General features: G+C 39.9%; 1 protein-coding gene across 13 annotated transcripts in view; it reads right to left on the reverse strand.

Moving 5' to 3' along the window:
• Positions 1–22,213, reverse strand: part of NRCAM (neuronal cell adhesion molecule) — a 181,496-nt gene that overhangs the window by 65,293 nt on the left and 93,990 nt on the right. For all 13 annotated transcript variants that reach the window (XR_009764462.1, XM_061639960.1, XM_061639959.1 and 10 more), the window contains 6 exons: positions 16,295–16,426; positions 11,438–11,581; positions 5,101–5,212; positions 4,227–4,393; positions 3,987–4,134; positions 2,137–2,261 (listed from right to left, as the gene is read on the reverse strand). Coding sequence is in view for 12 of the 13 variants with exons in the window: in XM_061639960.1 (XP_061495944.1) it covers positions 2,137–2,261; positions 3,987–4,134; positions 4,227–4,393; positions 5,101–5,212; positions 11,438–11,581; positions 16,295–16,426 (828 nt within the window). In the remaining variant the exon portion in view is untranslated. The remainder of the gene's footprint in view (positions 1–2,136; positions 2,262–3,986; positions 4,135–4,226; positions 4,394–5,100; positions 5,213–11,437; positions 11,582–16,294; positions 16,427–22,213) is intronic.

Here is a 22,213-nt window from a genome sequence, read left to right on the forward strand (position 1 = left end):
TATTGAACCTTATCTAGTTGAGAAAATGTAGATAATTTGAAATAAAGTATTAAAACAAATTTTAATGATCCAAAAGAGGTGTACAGGTGTGGATAAAAGTTTACTCAGTTATTAGAAATATTCATCTTGATCATAGGTCGTAGTAAATCACAATAGTGAAACAGTTTAAGCATTTCGCTCAAAAGAATGGTAACACAATACGAAATTATCATCCGATCCAAAGTAAGTTTGTAATATGTAATGAAACAGAAAAAATGAAAGTCTCAGCTTCAAATAGGCAGAAAGGTTAGGAACATTTGGGGCATGATACGAACAAGACTTTTTTTTTATTAGTTTACCGTAAACAACAGGTGGGGCTGTTGGAGGAGCTGAAAAAGGATATTAATATAAAGTATATAATCAGTGTTAGTAGCCAGAAAAGAAACAGAACTGCACAATTAAGTTATTATTAAAATGGCAGATTATAACACAAAGTTACTTTTATATGGACAATTATTAATTTCTACTCATGCACTGATTAGGGGTCAAGCTGAAAACAATGGCATGTAAAAGTAACAATGTCCATTGATCTGAGACCTAAACAACTTCTTGCAAACAGGTGATAAGCTAAAACCAATCCTGGATACTTTAGGATTATTCATGAACAAGCCAATGACTAACAAAAGATCTTTGTTAACTTATACTGAACCATAAGATAGCTTTTTCACTAACTCATGGTACACTGTGGGTTCTTTCCTTATTTCTCTCTTAAGGAGTTTATTTCCCAGTCTAGGAAATCATAACTGCAACAGTAGCCCATGCATATATATTTGCATATGCAGATATATACATAACCCCCACACTTTCCTTGCAGCTTCCCAGAACAAGACTGCTAAGCATGTGGATCCATGTGCATTAGCCTATTGCTTGTATCAGTTTTCTTTTCCCGTGCAATAGCCAGTTTTACCCACACCCTGGTACACAGATATGAAGAAGTCTGTTTCTGTGCACAAATTGCTGATCTTCTATCTAAAAATAATGTTAGCAGACCAGAAAGTAAATACATAATGGGTTAAAACAAAATTAGTTAAATATAGTTTCTACAGCCTTAAACCCAATCCCTGAAAAGAATTAAGCAAACTCAGAGTGTTTTACCTAACACGTATAGTGAGACATAAGATTTTTTAAATTCAAATAACATTTTAAAAGTTGGGATGAGTTATATGTACATTATTTTTGCCGGATTATGTCCATGTGCTAGAAGATGTCCATGTGGCTGATACTGTAAGCTTTAAAAGGATCTCTTCAAGCATGTGAGAACTAACTTCTGGACCCTTCATGTGTCCAAGCAACTGTGAAGTGTGCAAGTTTATTACCTGTATAAACGATAGAAGGGTGTGTTTTTTTTTAAAAAGTTAATCTATAAATAATATAGATTGGATCCAGGTATGTCTGAGCCTTAGAAGACTTTCCTACCTCCATTCCCCACTGTACCCACAAAAAGCTGCTCTTGTGGCATGGGTACCTCAGGAACAACATGGGATGGAGTGCAAGGAACTGCTATGGAAATTGAGCAGGAACATCTTGCTGTAAACCACCCAGAGAGCTTCAGCTATGGGGCGGTATATAAATGTAATAAATGTAATGTAATGTAATCTTGCGCAAGCAGAGCACCTCCTTACATAAGGTGCCACTGTCCAGTTTCCACTGATTTCCTCCTCCCACTGAAGCTCCTTGCATCCCATCGCATACCATTCTCAACAGCTCTATGAGTTTCAGCAGCGGCTTTTCAGGGGACACATGTGGCCGCAGAAATTCAACTTGCATAAACATCTTTACACTTAGGCTTTTCTAAATGCAATCATACAGGACAAGATATTTTTTAAAATCATCAAGAATATAATGTCTGTAGTTATATGTGAAATTCTGTGGTTTGGAACTTAAGACACCATTCCAGTAGCAACTTGAACATTATTTTTGGAAGATACCTAACTTAATTTATGGGAAAATAAAGTAAATTAATTTATCTTATTCTCCACATTTTCCAGTACAATCTAAAGTTATAGTATCCCATTAGTTTAAACCCAATAATTTACATGTACACAGTAAGATAACAGCTTTGCCTTAGCCCTAATTGTACATTGAAAGAAACCTTACCAACAACAGTAAGCGCAGCACTTGCAGAAACACTATCCAGGGTAGTATTAGCTATGCAAATGTATGTTCCACCATCTTTATCGGTGACATTCATAATGGTCAAGTTGTATTTACCAACAATAAACCTGTAATTACAATATTTAATCACTCCATTGCTGCATATAACTATAAATATATATTGTAACAAAATATAGTGACTTCTTAATCTCAATATGCATACTGAAAGGTATTTGGAGATTATCTCGTCTGGTTGATAATACTGAAGTAGGATTCTTCCTGCAGTAAGCAAATCATACTTGAACAAACCATCCCCTAAAAGCTGCCCGTATTACTGAAATATAGTGCAGTAGAAGCAGAAATTAGTATATAGTATATAATTAGTGTAGTTGAAAAAACATTATTCTAGTCTGACTACACTAATGCTTTGATTTGGATTCCTGCATTGAGCAGGGGGTTGGACTTGATGGCCTTATAGGCACCTTCCAACTCTACTATTCTATGATTCTAATTTCATTTAATTAGCTATGACTGAGTGGCTTCAGAAATTTCTAGTACAGTCCTATACCTGTTTACTCAGAGCCCTCATTTGCACCCAGTTGTTTTGCTGCTGGGTTGGTGGGCAGAGCAATCCAAACGCTGGGGAGCCGGTGGAAGGGCAGCTGGTGGTAGAGGAGGGTCCAGCTTAAAGCTCCGTGTGAACTACCTCCTGCTTGGGAGTCACCAGCCTGGCTGAACACTGGTTCCAAAGAAACCCGCACACATGAGCCAGCCAGGAAGCGCCGGCTCCCACAAATCAGCCTCCCGGGGAGTAAGTGCTCCCCACAAAGGACCATTACAATTTTTTACTGTGCTGGTCTTTTGGCTGGTGGAGTTTCTCGGTGGACTGGGACCTGGAGGAGGGCTCCAAATGCAAGGAGGATCTTGCATAAGTCCCCCCATGGTCCCACCCCTGCCATGCCCCCGGAATGCCTTATTTACAGGGGAAAACTGGTGAATGGGTAAGGAATAAGCACACCATCCCTGGCAGCTGATTCTTACCTGCAAGTGTTCCCTTGCTCCTATTTAGCTGCCTTGGAGGCAGAGAAGTTTTGATATAGCATCAAAAAAGGCACAATGGCATCACCTTTTTTAGTGAAGGGGACAATTCCGTGAAGGCAAATGCAATTTTGCACAGAATTCCATATTCCACAAAGTGAATAGGAAATCAAGGTCACTGTACTGGAACTCCAATCTGTAGTTAATAATGAAGTAGGGACCCCATAATGCAATCTGATTTATAGATGTTTTCAAATAGCTGTAATAATGCAAATTGTAGCAGGCATAACAGAAATATTTCAGATCATATAATTGCCTCTGTGTGAGTGTAACTTATCAAAATCCTGCTCACTGCCCATGCATTTTTGTGAGAGACAAAAAAGGCTGCAACTGCACTTTCTTACAAAGCTCACCCCTACTACTCATTTTACTTCTCCTCATTACGTCTTATTTTTCTGTGTAAAGCAGAATATACAGGCCTGCACAGTCTGTGACCCACTAACTATATATGGCTACTTAACAAACTTTCTGTTGTTGTTGCCTTCCTGAGAGGAATTACTAAGCATCTGGAAGGCCATAGTACCTGAAATAAATCCTTTGGACAGAAACCACAAAATATGTGCATTTGGTGTATTGCTTTGTATATACAGTAACAGAGTAATGCTTACTTCCCTTCATTTCTATAGGATACATTAAAGCATGTTGCTCCATTAGAAATATGTAAGGAAAATTGCATTTGTTCTATGGATTTCCTTATTTATTGAGTTTTATTTCCTTTCAAAGGATCTGTGCAAAAGAGAAAATTCTGTACATACCTTGCATCATTTGGCAATTCAGCACTGTCTTTCAACCATGTAACTATAGGTACTAAGGTAGCATCATGTTTAATCGCACATTCAAAGGAAACTTGCCCATTCCTTTGTATGCTTTTGTATTCAGGCTGCTTAATAATCATTGTTGGCTCTGAAACATAAAATTACTGTTAAGACATTTAACAGCTGGAAATTCTTTGGTAAATTGTGACTAGAAGAGTGGTATGAGGCATGATTTCTTACCCTTGATTTCTAATTGAACTTCATTTTGTACTTTGCCGAGTTTATTTCTTGCTACACAGATGTATGTGCCAGTGCTATTCTTCTGGGCTACAGGAATTTCCAAGGTTCCATTATTATGGAAAACATACTGATTTCCTTGGAGAACACTACCTTTCACTCCTTTAAACCTAAGTGTTAAAAACAGGATTATATTATGTAATTTATTTAAACCGCATTTGACGACAATGGGTACCTTTTCTTAAATATATGTTTACATTTTAGATCCACAGAGTTGCACCATTGCTTAAAAAACTAACTACTATGGTTAGAATATACTAATATTCAACAGAGTAACTCTAAGAGCCAAACTTGACAATATGTGGTTGAATTTAATGGGCCTACATTTTACTTTTAAAAACTGCTCCTCCCAATAAGGATCAAAGGGCCTGAGTGTAGAGAGAAGGGTTTAAGCCTTTCCTGTCTGCCAGAATCCTAACAAAAATCCTCACTTGAAGCAGTTATTTGCCCCTGGAGGGACTAGCAATTTTGAGGGAGGGGGAAGTGTTTTTGTTGGGAACCCAGCAGAAAGGTTCCAATCCTGATTCCCTTCCCCCAATAATTATTTTAAAGGGGGGGGAACAAGGTTAAATAAAATCATGCATTTAATTGATCATTTAATTTTCTCCTAATTAACAAAATAAAAAATGTATGTTTAAAATGGAAAATTAAGCACATTACTGTTGCCTCCATAAGCAGGGAAAAACTTACAACTGCAAAAGAACACACAATTTTCTACTTCACTCTACAAATTTCCAAAACATACATTAGCTTAGATTATTGTTGTGAATGCAATAGACCATCATTAAAGATTTTTATATCATTATAACTAACTTACCATTCAATTTCAGGCACAGGTGAACCAAAAAAAGCACAGTCTAGAAGTGCTGGTTTGTTTGCAATGACTTGATAGAGTTCATTATGAGGAGTGAGTATTCTTGGTGGCTCAGCTAAAAAAAAGGGGGAGCATTACTGAAACTGCTGTGAACTCTTCTGGATATTTTTGTTTAGAAAAGGGGAACAAGTATTTTAAATACAGAATATTTAATAAAATCAATAAAATATTTTTGTTAATTTCTTCCCTCTCTTATTATATGGCAGTTTGGAGGTGAAAACATTTCAAGAATTCAGATCTTCAGCCAATAAATCCACATCCTAATTAATATTCTGGACTGTAGAATGCTGGCCAAGCTTTTGAAAAGAAAATAAAGATTCTTTCTTTGTAAACTGGATATTATTGCATACATACCATTCCTATGCTACAATACCTATTATTTTTATTAGCAGCTTGTTAGAAAAATATAAAACCTAAAAAACAAAAACGAGGACTAAGACGAACAAACACAAAAATCAGAATCCACATGCCCCAAGAAAAAGATTCCAAGTATTAAATGAATATGATTTTTGGACTTTCCAAGACAACCTTATTAATTTTTCCTCATTAGCTTAATTGTGATGAATGACAGTCTTAGAGCAGACATTTTTCAAGCTTGTATGAAACATTTAATTATCTGGTACTTCTGAAAATGTGTTTTAACAGAAAAAAGTGAAGCATATATTGTTCTGATTCTCCAGGAGAGAGAGATTGTTATCCACCCTGCAATCATATGAGCAGTATTCCGGATTCCAGTGAAATACTCATTCCTTTCAATGAAGTCACTGGAGACTTAATTTGTTTTGTGATATATGGTTTATTTACACATATATACAGATTGAACATATATGCAGAACATATCATACGGAAAGCGGGATTGGACACCGATTAATTTGATCCACTATGGCCATGAATATTGTCCCTCAATGTAGGCTCCAAGGAAGAACACCAAGGTGTAAAATGAACATCCATGCCCTTGAAGATCCTATTAAGCAAGCCTGCTTTCAAACAACTTTCAAGAAACATCTACCGATGGAACTCCCTGAAAATGTCAAGGAACACTGGATCAAACTGAAGATATCCATTATTGCAGTATGTGAACAAACTATTGGATACCAAACTAAGAAACTTCAGGATTGGTTTGATGAGAATGATAGTCATCGACAAGAAAAGGAAAGCCTTCCAGATATGGCACAAAGACATTAACTGTGCTGCTAAGAAAAAAAATCTATGCCAGTGTAAAGGTTGAGGTCCAAAGAAGAACTAGAGAACTTAAGAACGCCTGGTGGATAAAGAAAGCTCAAGAAATCCAGCACTTTGCAGATGCTCATGATGCACGGGGCTTTTTTAATGCCACAAAGGCCATCTATGGACCAACAAATTACAGTACAAATCCCTTACGTTCAATGGGTGGTACCAAACTTCTTAAGGATAAAGAGTCTATTGCACTGCGCTGGAAAGAGCATTACCACAACCTCCTTAATAGTAACTCTATTGTGGCTGGTGAGGTCTTCTCGCAAATTCCACAACAACAAATTAAAGATGAGCTTGCAGTATCCCCTAATTTGGATGAAGTTAGTAAAGCCAACAATCAAATGAAGAACAATAAAGCTAGTGGACCTGATGGGATTCCCGCTGAAGTCTTTAAAGTAGGTGGGCCTGAACTTACACAACAACTTCATAAGCTCATCGAAAAAATCTGGATAAAGGAGTAGATCCTGGAAGACTTTAGGGATGCCATATAATTATCACTCTTTCCAAGAAGGGTGATAGAACAGATTGTGGGAACTACCAACACATCTCTCTTCTAGCTACCGCAAGTAAAATCCTTGCAAGGATCCTTGCAAATTGCCTCCTACCTATCTCAGAAGACATCATCCCTGAATCCCAAAATGGTTTCTGCCCTTCCAGGGGGACAGTGGACATGACCATCACTGCATGACAGCTTCAAGAAAAATGCAGGTAGCAGAATCGATCTTTATATATGGTGTTTATTGATAATAATAAATAATAATAAATTTTATTTCTGAGTCGCCTATGTGGCCGAGTCAACGGCCACTCTAGGCGACATACATAATAAAATGAATACAACATATAACCAAACTTTAGTCAATAAATAATCTAAAAACCATCCAACTACACAAGATAAAACTAGTCCCCGGAAATCCTGTAGGCCTGCCTGAATAGCCAGGTCTTTAAGGCTCGGCGGAAACCTACCAGGGAGGCGGCATGGCGAAGATCATATGGCAGGGAATTCCAGAGGGTGGGAGCCACAATCGAAAATTCCCTCTCTCTGGTCCGCACCAGTCTAGCTGTTTTAACTGGTGGGACCGAGAGGAGGTCTTGTGTGGCTGATCTCATCAGGCGGCGTACTTGGTGATGCTGGAGGCGCTCCTTCAGATAAACTGGGCCAAAACCATATAGGGCTTTAAAGGTTAACACCAACACCTTGAATTGGGCCCGGTAAACAACTGGTAGTTCTCCTAACACCGGAGTGATATGATTACGGCGACGGCTGTTCTTGATCAAACGTGCCGCCGCATTCTGTACCAGCTGTAATTTCAGGACCGTTTTCAAGGGTAGAGCGCATTACAGTAGTCTAAGCGAGAGGAGACCAGGGCATGTACCACCCGTGGGAACAGGTGGACAGGAAGGTAGGGTCGCAACCTCTGTATTAGATGCAATTGATACCAAGCTGCCCGGCTCACTGCCAAAACCTGAGCCTCCATGGACAGCTGGGAATCAAGAATGACCCCGAGGCTGCGGACCTGGTCCTTCAGGGGCAATCTTACCCCATTAAACACCAGGTCTATATCTCCTAACCTTCTCTTATCACCCACAAGCAGCACGTCGGTCTTGTCGGGGTTCAGTTTCAGCCTATTTCCTCCCATCCATTCACTTATGGACCCCAGGCACTTGGAAATGGTATCCACAGCCAACTCTGGTGAGGACTTAAACGAGAGATAGAACTGAGTGTCATCCGCATATTGGTGGCACTGCAACCCAAATCTCCTGATGATGGCCCCCAGCGGCTTTACATAGATGTTAAAAAGCATGGGTTCCAACTCACAGGGAGGCCCGGAGGGTGATGACAAGATCTAGGGCCTTCTCAGTGGTGGCCCCCGAACTATGGAACAGTCTCCCCGAGGAAGTATGCCTGGCGCCGACTCTGCTCTCCTTCCGGCGCCAGGTCAAAACCTTCCTATTCTCTGAAGCATTTTAAGTTACACTGATTTACTTTTAAAAATGTTTATTGTATTGGATTGTTGATTGTTTATTTTTATTTTATTTTATTTTATTACATTTCTAGACCGCCCTATAGCAGAAAGCTCTCAGGGCGGTGTACAACAAATAAAATCACAATTAAAATATGAGCAAGTGTGGAAAAAATATATATATATAGTACAGTACAGTATTTTAGTATTATTTTGTTATTCATTGTATTTTTATGCTATTTTATGTTCACCGCCCAGAGAGTTATTGCTAGTCGGGCGGTATATAAATTTAATAAATAAATAAATAAATAATGGGGGAGAGGATAGAACCCTGTGGCACTCCACAATTGAGAGGCCAAGGGTCAGAAACCTCATCCCCCAATGCTACCCGTTGATGCCTGTCTGAGAGATAGGAACGGAACCACCGTAAAACAGTGCCCCCTATTCCCAGTCCCCCCAGGCGATCCAAAAGAATACCGTGATCGACGGTATCGAAAGCCGCTGAGAGATCCAGGAGGACGAGGAATGTATATTCTCCCCTATCCAACGTCCTCCTCATATCATCCACCAGAGCAACCAAGGCTGTTTCAGTTCCATGTCCAGTCCTGAAGCCCGATTGGAATGGATCTAGATCATCTGTTTCATCCAAGTGTGTCTGTAACTGTTTGGCCACCACTCGCTCAATCACCTTGCCCAAGAATGGCAAATTAGAGACTGGGTGAAAGTTATTCAACTCTTGGGGATCCAAGGAGGACTTCTTCAAGATGGGCTTTATTACCGGCTCCTTGAGGGCTGATGGCATTGCACCCTCTTCCTAGGAAACATTCACCACTGCCTTGATCCCTTCGCTCAGTCTCTCTTTGCAGCCCAAAATGAGCCACGAGGGGCAAGGATCAAACAGATAGGTGGTTGGCTTCACAGTAGAGAGCACCTTGTCCACTTCCTCAGAGGGAAGAGGCTGAAACCGATCCCACCGGACCGGAATGCAAGTGGCCGACTCTGGCCCACTTCCTGTGTCCACGGCGTACGGAATCGTGCTCTTCAGGCGCTCAATTTTATCGGCCAAGTGTTTGGCAAATGTGTCACAGGAGGCTTTAGAGTGTTCCATGGGTTCCTGCGCAACTGGACCGACCAGGCTCCGGACCACTTGGAACAGCCTCCTGGGACAACACTCTGCGGACGCAATAGAGGCAGCAAAGAAATCTATGCCAGTGATCTGACTAAGGCCTTTGATACTGTGAATGGAACCACTGTCTGGACCATCCTTCTGAAAACTGGATGCCCTGATAAACTTGTGAATATTTTGTGACTCCTTCAAGACAACATGACAGTGACAATTTTAGATAACAATGGCTTTCAGAGCGATCCATTCAGAGTTGGATCAGGCATAAAACAGGGATGTGTCATTGCTCCTACCTTATTTGCTATCATCATTGCTATGATTCTACACCTTATTGAGGGGAAACTTCCTACTGGTGTGGAAAGAATATATTGAACAGATGGAAATCTTTTTAATTTCAGTAGGCTGAAAGCAAAAAGTAAGGTAATGTCAACCTCTGTCAAAGAACTTCAATATGCCGATTATAATGTAGTCTCCGCACATTCAGAGAAAGATCTTCAAACTATCCTAAATGTCTTTGCAGAAGCATATGGAAAGCTTGGGCTCTCACTTAATATTAAAAAAACAAAGTGCTTCATCAACAGGTGCGAACTAGTCCCTCTGTCCAGCTTAATGGTGTGACGCTGGAGAACGTTGATCACTTCCCCTATCTTGGCAGCCATCTCTCTGTAAAAGCTGACATCAATGCTGAAATTCAACATCGTGTGAGCTCTGCGAGTGCCGCATTCTCCCGAATGAAGCATAGAATGTTCAAGGATCGGGATATTCACATGGAGACCAAAATGCTTATTTACAAAGCCATTGTACTACTGACTTTACTGTACGTCTGTGAAACATGGACCATTTATAAATGCCACTCCCAAGTTCTTGAAAGATTCCACCAATGCCATCTCCGGAAAATTCTGCAAATTACTTGGCAAGACAGATGGACTAATGTTAGTGTTTTGGAAGAAGCAAAGACTACCAGTGTTGAAACAATGATCCTTCAACATCAACTTTGCTGGACCGGCCATGTTGTTTGAATACCTGATCACCGTCTTCCAAAGCAGCTACCTTACTCCCAACTTAAGGATGGAAAACAGATGGATGGGCAGCAAAAGAGGTTTAAAGATGTTCTTAAAGTGAATCTAAAAAAAGTAACATGAACATCAAGAACTGGGAATTCTTGGCCCATGAACGTCCCAAATGGAGGTCAGCTATTATCAAAGGTGCTGTGGACTTTGAAGAAGCACGAATACAGGCCGAATGGGACAAATGAGCTAAGCGGAAGGCATGTCAAACAAATCCTCATTGCGACCATCTTCCATCTAGAAACCTATGTCCTCAGTGTGAGAGGCTGTGTGGATCCAGAATTGGCCTCCACAGTCACTTACAGACCCACTGTTAAAGACCTTATCTTGGAAGACAATCTTACTCAGCCACGAGTCATCGCCAATGATAATGAATGATGACTCTGTTGGCAACTATGTGCTGTATGAAGACGCACTTTATTTTGTCTGTCCTGAATCTTCCAATGTTCAGCTCCATTGGATGACCCCAGATTCCAGTATTATGAGAGAAGGAGAAAAACATTTCCCTATCCACTTTTTTCTATGAATCTCTTCTTGCTGTAGCTACTCAACCCAGTAAGACTTATCACTGAGTAAACATGCATAACATTGTGTTGTAAGATATTCTTATTTGGGATTGTGTTTGGAGTTTTAAGCTAGTGAAAGATTAATGTTTCTTTGTTCTTTTAGTTGATTTTAATATACTATTTTACGTATACTATTATTACTATTATTAATAATAGTAAACCTCTCCAATAACAACAACAACAATAATAGCAATAGCTAAACCCCTCCAAATATTACTTAGCGGGACTTACTTCCAAGTAAACATTTATAGGATAGCACAAATGGGAAATCACACAACAATTGTTACTAGGTTTTTTTGTATATTTTTAAAGAAAAAAATGTGACCTTACCTAGAACATTCACAAATGCATTTGCCAGTAAATATCCATATTCATTAGAGGCATTACACTGATAAACAGCACTTGACCTTTCTTGTACATCAGTGAAAATAATGGTATCATCTTCAACCTTTCTACTAGGTTCTTCTGGAGCAACTGTTAAAAATATGCAGATGTTAGAAACAGTTCATACATTTCTTATTGGATTGTTATTAACAAAAAAAAGGAGAGGTCCAGAGACAGGACTGAAACTTCTTAAGAAATACAGTAACTGAAGAAGTTGCATGCATATTTTCCAAGAAAAAAATTAAACAATAAATTGTAGCAAAAAGGACTAGAAGAAAAGTAGATACTAAGAAAAATGTAAATGAGAAGAAATAATTATATGCACCATAGACTCCAGATCTAACTGAAATTGCTTATCTTCCTTTCTTCCACAATAAGAGCTGAGGATAAATTGTACAACAGTGCTAGTAATAATAGAGTCCTTCCACTAAAGTATTTAAGAGGCAATATACACAAGGATGCAATAAAAATGCATGTTATTTTACTTGAACATCCAAAAGAACAAACCCCAAAGAAAAGCAACATGAACCACAAACCTACCATACTAAAACAATATAATGTCTAAGAGTACAATCCAAACTGCTAGATCCACTGGACAGAGGGAGTTAAAATTGGAGAACATTAAATTCTGCTGGCATTAAGGAGCTTCACCTGCTGGGGAAAAGGGGGGCTCATTCACAATGGAAAGGTCTGTGGGCATGTACTGTATACCATCAGTGGTGTTTTCAACAGCAACAGCCAATGTCAGGCCCTGGAATGGGGTGTTAAGGGAGCAGGACCACTTGGGTCCACTAGATTCAAAGCCCCTGCATTCCTCCAGGAAGCCTCAGAATCAACTTGGAGCTGAGGTAGCTAATTCCCATCCATTGGCTTCAATTGGGGAGGGGGATAATTTTAGAAAAATGAGATTTTCCTAGCAAAAAGGACAATGTTCCCCCCCACACACCTCCAGCCCTGGCTGGCACAAACTGGCAGGACTTTGGAATAGGCTGATGATCAGCTACCTTACCCCTCCTACCATCCCATTTAGGATTACTCTGTATGTCTATGTTCAAATTATTTTTGGAAAAGGGCCACAATTCTGCAGATATTGGTGCAGGGTCTTTCAATCTACAAATTAAAGACATGAGTCATAGCCACATTATACATTTAAAGCACATGGATTTCCCCAAAGAATCCTGGGAACTGCAGTTTTTTAGGGGTGCTGGGAACCAATTTTACAAAGAATCTAAATAAAATATAGCCCTGTGTATCTCTCAGCTTTATTTTTTTTAACAGAATATAAAAAGTGATCATTGGCAGACATACTGCAAGATCTACAGAGAGTATCTTGCTATGTTCTTTGAAATGATGCCTTTGGTCTACATCTTCCTCCACCGAAGAAAAAAATCACATAATCCCAAAATAATCTGTGTACAATCAAAGGTAGCCTATTCCCAATGCACTTAACATCGAAGAGTATCTTTCATGGGAAGATTGTGAACAATGTTCTAGCCATGTTGTTGCTATGTGCCTTCAAATCGATTACGACTTATGGCGACCCTATGAATCAGTGACCTCCAAGAGCATCTGCCATGAACCACCATGTTCAGATCTTGTAAATTCAGGTCTGTGGCTTCCTTTATGGAATCAATCCATCTCTTGTTTGGCCTCCCTCTTTTTCTACTCCCTTCTGCTTTTCCCACCATTATTGTCTTTTCTAGCGAATCAGGTCTTCTCAGGATGTGTCCAAAGTATGATAATCTGAGTTTCATCATTTTAGCTTCTAGTGACAGTTCTGGTTTAATTTGTTCTAACCCGCAATTATTGGTCTTTTTTGCAGTCCATGGTATGCGCAAATCTCTCCTCCAACAGCACATTTCAAATGAGTTGATTTTTCTCTTATCCACTTTTTTCACTGTCCAACTTTCACATTCATACATAGAAATCAGGAATACCATGGTCTGAATGATCCTGACTTTGGTGTTCAGTGATACATCTGTGCATTTGAGGACCTTTTCTAGTTCTCTCATAGCTGTCCTCGCCAGTCCTAGCCTTCTTCTGATTTCTTGACTATTGTCTCCATTTTGGTTGATGACTGTGCTGAGGTATTGATAATCCTTGACAAGTTCAATGTCCTCATTGTCAACTTTAAAGTTACATAAATCTTCTGTTGTCATTACTTTCGTCTTTTTGACATTCAGCTATAGTCCTGCTTTTGTAACTTTCATCAGCATTCTTTTCACATCACTACTGGTTTCTGCTAATAGTATGGTATCATCTGCATATCTTAAATTATTGATATTCCTCCAATTTTCACACCTCCTTCATCTTGGTCCAATCCTGCTTTCAGTATGATATGTTCTGTGTATAGATTAAAGAAATAGGGTGATAAAAAATACCCGTCTCACACCCTTTCTGATGGGGAACCAATCGGTTTCTCCATATTCTGTCCTTACAGTAGCCTTTTGTCCAGAGTATAGGTTGCACATCAGGACGATCAGATGCTGTGGCACCCCCATTTCTTTTAAAGCATTCCATAGTTTGTCATGATCTACACAGTCAAAGGCTTTGCTGTAATCTATAAAACACAGGATGATTTTCTTCTGAAATTCCTTGGTCCGTTCCATTATCCAAAGTATGTTTGTGATATGATCTCTGGTGCCTCTTCCCTTTCTAAATCCAGCTTGGACGTCTGGCATTTCTCACTCCATATATGGTAAGAGCCTTTGTTGTAGAATCTTGAGCATTACTTTACTTGCATGTGATATTAAGGCAACAGTTCGATAATTAGTGCATTCCGTGGGATTCCCTTTCTTTGGAATTGGGATGTATATGGAATGCTTCCAGTCTGTGGGTCATTGTTTAGTTTTCCATATTTCTTGACAGATTTTTGTCAAACTTTGGACAGATTCAGTCTCAGGAGCTTGTGGCAACTCTATTGGTATGCCATCTGTTCCTGGTGATTTGTTTCTTCCAAGTATTTTAAGAGCAGCTTTCACCTCGCATTCTAAAATTTCTGGTTCTTCATCATACGGTTCCTCCGTGAATGAATCTGTCATCCTGGCATCTCTTTTATAGAGTTCTTCAGTGTACTGCTTCCATCTTCCTTTTATTTCATCTCGGTCAGTCAGTGTGTTCCCCTGTTGATTATTCAACATCCCTACTCTTGGTTTAAATTTCCCTTTCATTTCTCTAATCTTTTGGAATAGGGCTCTTGTTCTACCCTTTTTGTTGTCCTCTTCTATTTCTATACAGCAACTACTGTAATAGTTCTCTTTGTCCCTACGCAGTAGTTGCTGTATTGTTGCATTTAGGGTTCTGACCGTGTTTCTATCTCCTTTTGCTTTTGCTTTCATTCTCTCTTTAACTATTTTAAGAGTTTCTTCAGTCATCCATTGAGGTCTTTCTCTTTTTAACTAGAGGTATTGTCTTTTTGCATTCTTCCCTGATGTCTCTGACTTCATTCCATAGTTCTTCTAGTTCTCTGTCAACTAAGTTTAAAGCCTCAAACCTGTTCCTTATTTGATCTTTATATGCTTCTGGGATGTTATTTAAATTGTATTTTGGCATTATGGTTGCTTTGTTGGTCTTCTTTAGCTTTACTCTGATTTTCGAAACGACCAGATCATGATCTGTACTGCAGTCTGTTCCTGGTCTCGTTTTTGCAGAAAGTATGGAACTTCTCCATCTTCTGCTACCAATTATATAATCAATTTGATTCCTATATTGACCATTTGGTGATGTCCACGTGTACAGTCGTCTTTTCACTTGTTCAAAAAATATGTTTGCAAGAAACAAATTATTGGCTTCACAGAATTCAATAAGTCTTTATCCTGCTTCATTTCTGTCTCCTAGGCCCCATTTCCCCACAATTCCTAATTCTTCTCTGTTCCCTACTTTTGCATTCCAATTTTAAATAAAGAAACGTATGTGCTTTATCTATGCAGTACCTTAACAAATTATTATTCCCACAAATAATATTAATTGGTCTACTTGTGTCTCAAAATAAAGAAATGAATTTCTAATTTAAAAATTAGACACACACCATACATCTTTTGAACACTCCTGGCAAAGCAAAAATATGACCCAACATTTATATACAGAAAAACAATGCTTAAAATTATTTTGCAGAAGCTCCCCTTGCTCTCTAATGGCACTGAAATCTAGACCAGTCCTGTTAGGATGGCAGAAAAATATGTGAAAAATATAGGGCTCCTGTGCACACCATTAATTTGTCCAACTCTTGTCCGAGAGGTAATTTTAGCACACATAGCTTGTCAGGTGCAGGAACCTGTTATTTTTTTCACCTGGCCAGGCTATTTCTTGTCCACTTTCTCTAATGGACTGTTTAACCTGAGGATTATGGCTCTTTCCCTGCCTGGCACAAGTTAAAGCCTTCTCCTCCAAAGTCCCTGAATGATACTGTTGCTTAGAAACTTAAAGGGGAGGAGAATGGAATCTTTAGAAGGGTGTGAGTGGCAGCCTACTTCAGTAGACTGAAGAACCTCCTCCTCACTGAGGCCTTATTTATTTATTTATTTGTTAAATTTTTATACCGCCCCACTAGCGTAGCTCTCTGGGCGGTGTACAACAAAATACAGATATATACAATAAGTTCCCATAATATAATACAAAAAAATATATAAAAGAAAAGAAATCTAAAATCTCTCCCTTCTCCATTTTTCTTCTCCTTCTTACCTAACCAGTTGATTATTTGGCTGTATCCTGCAAGGTCCCATGGCTTTAATCTCTCCTGGAAGGGAGACATCATTTAAGAACTATATCCAACAATGTTCTGGAGATAGTAAAAATAAACCTTACTTGCAATTGCAACTCCATTTGCTAACCAGCTTATGCTAGGTTTGGGTTTGCCATTTGCTCTGCAGATCAAAGAACCACTTTCTCCAGGGGATAATACAAGGTTTGTAGGTTCTCTTATCCAGTAAGGTGCAGCTAAATTTAAAGAAAGAGAACAAAACACCCATCAGTATATATTTGATTATGTGTGTGAGAGGGCATGCTTTTTTACATAGGTTGATTCAATTAGTCATGATGGCAAAATTCCAACTGCCTAGAGAACAAAGTTGTTAAAATGTTTGCAGTGCAAATCCTGAGAGAGAAGGAAAAATTGTCTTATTTGGTTGGGATTATCAAAACATGCCCAATGGATAAAAGTGGTTCTGGGAAAAGTACTGTGGCTTACAATGAAATTGGAAGAGGCAGGGAAGTTAAGAGGCAGGAAGCCCAGAAGCAAGGTGGCTGATGGAAGACAGCAGATTTAGAAATGAGAACACAACGAAAGGTTAGATGAAGTAGAAAAATCACGTATTGGAATATTTTGCTAATCTCCTTCCATCTCTCCAAATCATTGCCAGCACTGTAGCACAGGTAGCAAGTACTTTGAATTGGTGCTTTTGTCTGAGCATTTTGCTCCTATCAAACATCTAGGCTACTGCATTCTGCAGCAGTTGAAGTTTTCAAATCATCTTGAAAGACAGTCCCATGTAGAGCCCATTACAAGAGTCTAATCTGAATGTAACCAAGACATGAGTAACTGAAGGAAGACCTGTCCCCCCGGCCTAAGCTTCCTCTAAGACTGGCTGGAATTGAGATGCTACCATCCTCTTCATGTCAGGCTTCGGTGAGCAACACAGCCAGTTCCAGAACAGATAGTGCAAGAGTTAAAGTGTTTAATTGAAGGGAACGCCCAAGGTCAGTGTGCAGCTGCAGCAGATCAGAGGCTCAGCTATAACAGGCTTGGGTAAGTACACAATGGTGTGGGGGGTAATTAGAATATGGTGTTGTTGGAGAGAGACGGAGCACGGTGTAATACACTACTTTATTGGAACAGTAAAGTTTCCTCTTCCAGAAGCCTTGGCTGTCGGTCTGTTTATTTCATTTAGCAGCTGGCAAAGAAAACAAGACAAGTTAACAAGCTACTGGACTATTGGTAGCTCTGGTCTGCTGGCGCGGCGCAACAAAGGGTTATGGGCCCAGATCCAAACCAGTATAACCAGTAAGAACCAGTTGCAACCAGTAAGCAAACTTATCCTACGCCAAAGACCGGAGGAATCCAGAGAAGGAAGTGTATCGGTCTGCGTAGCTGGTGAGCGGCAAAGCAGCAGAACACAGTGTTGCCAGGAAACCAAGGTGATAAGGAAAGTCTGCAAGAATGGTTGGAACAACTTTGGCTGGCATACCTCTTGAGCGTCTCTCAGAACAAAATTATTCAAGCTGGAGGCTGCAGATGCAAGCATACCTAAATAGAGAAGATTTATGGAAAGTAATTGAACTGCAACCCCCCTCCGTTCCACCACCTGCGGAATGGCTTCGCTGGGATGAAAGAGCAAAGTCGTTAATAATATTGGCTGTCGAGGACTCTCAACTGTTATATTTATGAGGTAAAAACACTGCTAAAGAAATGTGGACTGCTTTACATGATATTTATATACAAACAACAGCTAGCAGTAAAATAAGCCTCGCTAGAAAACTTTATCAGATGAAGCTGACAGACTCAGAAATGATGTCAGCTCATTTAATGAACATTGCAAGGATATTTGCGGAGTTGCAGGAAAGAGGAGTGGAACATACGGAGATGCAGCAGGTCTACATAATTCTTTCAACTTTAAATGCCTCTTGGGATCCAGTGGTGAGTGCGCTGGAAGCGATGCCGGATTCTGGATTGATGGTCCGGTATATCACAAACAAACTTAAACAAGAGTGGGAGAGAAGAAAGGAGACTGAACAGAAGCAAGAGGGAAGAAACGAAAGAAACGACAGAAAAGGAAGAACTGAGATAAAGGCTTTTGGAGCTAAAACATGTTACAACTGCGGTTCATTGCATCATTTACGGAGGAACTGTGATTTATTGAGAAGAAGGAAGGATGGGAGACAACCCTCACATGTGCAGTTGGTGAGTGCAAAGTCAAAGAAAGAGAAAGACATTGCAAATAGAGACATCAGTATGTGGGTCTTGGATTCAGGTTCAACCCACTCACTAGAAATGGATAAAGACTTGTTTAGAACAATGTTGCCAGCTAATGAAGACGTCATATTAGCAGATGGAACAAAACAAAGGGTATTGGGGAAAGGTACTGTACACATTTGTGCCTTAAATACTATCATGACAAATGTTCTATACGTGCCAACTTTGACAAGTAATATACTGTCAGTTTCTAAATTAAATGAAATGGGTTATAGTGTAATTTTCAGTTACAAGAGATGTGAAGTGGTGAAAGAGGGAAAGGTGTGTTTACAGGGATGTCTGACAAAATCCTTGTTTTACATCAGACCAGGCGCCATAAGGCATAGTAGCACAGTACAGGAGAAAGTGATAAAGAATAGTGGGAGTTGTATAACAAAGTCTACACAGACACTCCCGGCGGTGGCCTCAAGGGCTTTTACTGCAAACATAACTGTAATGGATGAGTGTCTGAAAGAGCCCTCTAGTATTAATGATATGGGAGATTTGCCTGAAAATGAACAGAATAACTGGCTTACCGCTATGCAAGAGGAGCCTGAAGCAATAAACAAGAATAATACGTGGACCTTGAGCGTATTACCTCCAGGAAAGAAAGCTATAGGGTGCAAATGGGTATTTAAAAAGAAAAGAGCCAGCACGGGAGAGGTCCAGCGATACAGGGCACGCCTAGTAGTGAAAGGTTACACGCAGCGATATGGGACTGACTATGATGAGGTATTCGCTCCTGTCATTAAACATGAATCCATGAGACTGATGTTAAAACTGGCTGCTGTGAAAGGGATGAAAGTATTCCATTACGACATTAGCACTGCATTTTTGCATGGAACATTACAAGAAGAGATATATATGGAACAACCCCCGGGGTTTATTATAGAGCCAGGCAAGGTATGCAAGTTACATAAGTCATTGTATGGGCTAAAACAAAGTGCCAGGTGCTGGAATATTAAGTTAGACGAAGTGCTACAATCCATGGGATTCACTAAGTGTATAGCAGATGCATGTGTATACGTCAAGAACCACGAAAACAACCTAACGTATTGTAGTTTATGTAGATGACATCCTGTACCTGTTTAATAATAATGAGGATGAGGTTTCGTTTTATCATACCCTGGCAAAACATGTGGACACAAAAAGACTAGGACCAGTCCAGAACTATTTAGGCACTGACATTATACGTCATAATGACGGTAGTTTTACTTTAAGTCAAGAAAGGAAAATAACACAACTTTTAGATGCCTCAGCTATGTCAGAATGTAAGCCAGTAAAAACACCAATGACTGTGGGTTTCCAACAGGAAGCCGCTGACACACTATATGAAAAACCCGAGGTATACAGAACACTCATTGGAAAACTGCAATATATAGTGAAGGTAACACGTCCAGATGTTTGTAACGCTGTGGGGATCCTCAGCAGAAGGGTAGAAAGCCCCTCTGAGCGAGATTGGCAAGGGCTAAAAAGAGTAATAAGATATCTGAAAGGCACCAGTAACATGGGCGTAAGGCTTACCACACAGGAAACAGATGGAATAGAATGTTACGTGGATGCAGACCATGCAGGAGACCCGGCTAGCCGAAAATCCACGTCTGGCACGGTCCTGCTCCTGCATGGGTCTGTTATTGACTGGCATAGTAGAAGACAAGCAGTGGTGGCCATTTCAAGTTCTGAAGCTGAATATGTGAGCTTATCCACAGCATGTAACGAACTCACATGGTTTGCACATCTGTTAAAGGAAATCCACGTGGCTGTAAATACACCAATTAGGGTTTATGAGGATAATCAGACGTGCATCAGAATGGCTATGTCTGAATCTCACACAAAGAGGACCAAACACATAAGTGTATGGTACCATCATGTTCGTGAATGCGTACAGCAAGGATTTATCGAATTGAAATACTGTAATACAGACCATATGCTGGCGGATATCATGACAAAGCCTGTGAGTGAAGAAAAATATACAAAACTGGTTGAAATACTTGGAATGTATGAGGAATGTAACAAAAATGTATAAGTCATGTGACTGAACTGAACAAACTGTATAAGAAAAACTGTGAACGTAAAAGCAAAAATGTAAAAGCATGTGAATTGCATGTCTGTCTGGAAGGTGGGGGCTGTCAGGCTTCGGTGAGCAACACAGCCAGTTCCAGAACAGACAGTGCAAGAGTTAAAGTGTTTAATTGAAGGGAACGCCCAAGGTCAGTGTGCAGCTGCAGCAGATCAGAGGCTCAGCTATAACAGGCTTGGGTAAGCACACAATGGTGTGGGGGGTAATTAGAATATGGTGTTGTTGGAGAGAGACGGAGCACGGTGTAATACACTACTTTATTGGAACAGTAAAGTTTCCTCTTCCAGAAGCCTTGGCTGTCGGTCTGTTTATTTCATTTAGCAGCTGGCAAAGAAAACAAGACAAGTTAACAAGCTACTGGACTATTGGTAGCTCTGGTCTGCTGGCGCGGCGCAACACTTCATCATATTGCTCAGTAAAAATATATTTGATTTTTGGCAAGTAATCAATGACTATAGGACCCAAATTTTATTTCTTCAATAAATGTCGCACTACAAGGCCCTTTACAAGGTAGTAGGAACCTATTGCCCATTCTCTCAATTTCTGAGATCCATACAGCAAGCAGAATCCTGGCAAATTTCACAAATAATGAAGAGCACGGTTCAAGAGAGCACATGGCAGGCCTCAATCCCCCAAGCATCCTGTCCTTGTTCCCAAATTGCACAAACTGAAAGGCATCCAAAACATGATCACACAACATCCTGGTTACACCCATCGTTGCATTTGCCAAGTCAGAATGAATGTGGCCAATTTTATCTGCAAAATGCTATACAAAATGTATAGAAGTCCTTTCAGGGCTCTACTAGCTGGTTATCTGAGCCATTTATAACCACTCTACTAACACAGCATTCTGCAAACACTGCAGAAGTAAGATTTCTTTGCTGCCATCATGGCCACAGAGCAAGGCTTGTAGTATTTTTTTACCTGTGTTCAGTCATAGTGATCATGAGGTTTCTGCCACTTGCACTCTAGCCATTGACCCAGTCAATTCATCACCTGTAGCTCTCCAGAAAACTAGGGAGCTAACAGAGCTTTATGACTCGGTCAAAGACATTTATGAACAATGGTACTTATCGTATTGATAGTCCAATTCAGGATGTAATCAATGACATATGATTTGTGTAGTTTTTGGCAGACGCAGAAACAGTGCTGCATGTAACAAATACAGGGCAGAATGGAAAACAATGCCTTCTTATATCCTTAATTGTAACCCTGCATGGGTGGAGAACCAATACTGGTAATATTTGCTGGACTGATTTCTGCTCTGGACAGGAAATGAATAAACGAACATCAGCAGTTTCCTGTTGGAATTCTCCAACATCCCCACAAGTGGTCACAAGATCTGTCTTAATCAGGTACTGATCTGTCTCATGAGAATGGAGTTACTACTGCTTCCCTTATCCACAGATCATTTCTTTGTAACCTCCTGCAGAAGACAAGGTGCAGAGTATGTTCTGCCCAATATGGTGGGCAAGATATTATTTGAGACAAGCTCATGGTTCTTATGGCGGACATGAACCTCTTGAGTTGCTCCAGACAAGGCAGCCTCAGCATGGATAGTGAAGTCTCCCAAGATAAAAAGCCTTGGGGGTCCCTCAGTACTAGTTATACCAATTTGGGCCACAGATTTGGGATTCTGTTTAGTAGAATTCCTAGTGATTAGACCTGGAACTAACCAGAATCAGCCACAATTTGT

Source organism: Rhineura floridana, chromosome 8, assembly GCF_030035675.1.
Source record: "Rhineura floridana isolate rRhiFlo1 chromosome 8, rRhiFlo1.hap2, whole genome shotgun sequence".
Taxonomy (NCBI): domain Eukaryota; kingdom Metazoa; phylum Chordata; class Lepidosauria; order Squamata; family Rhineuridae; genus Rhineura; species Rhineura floridana.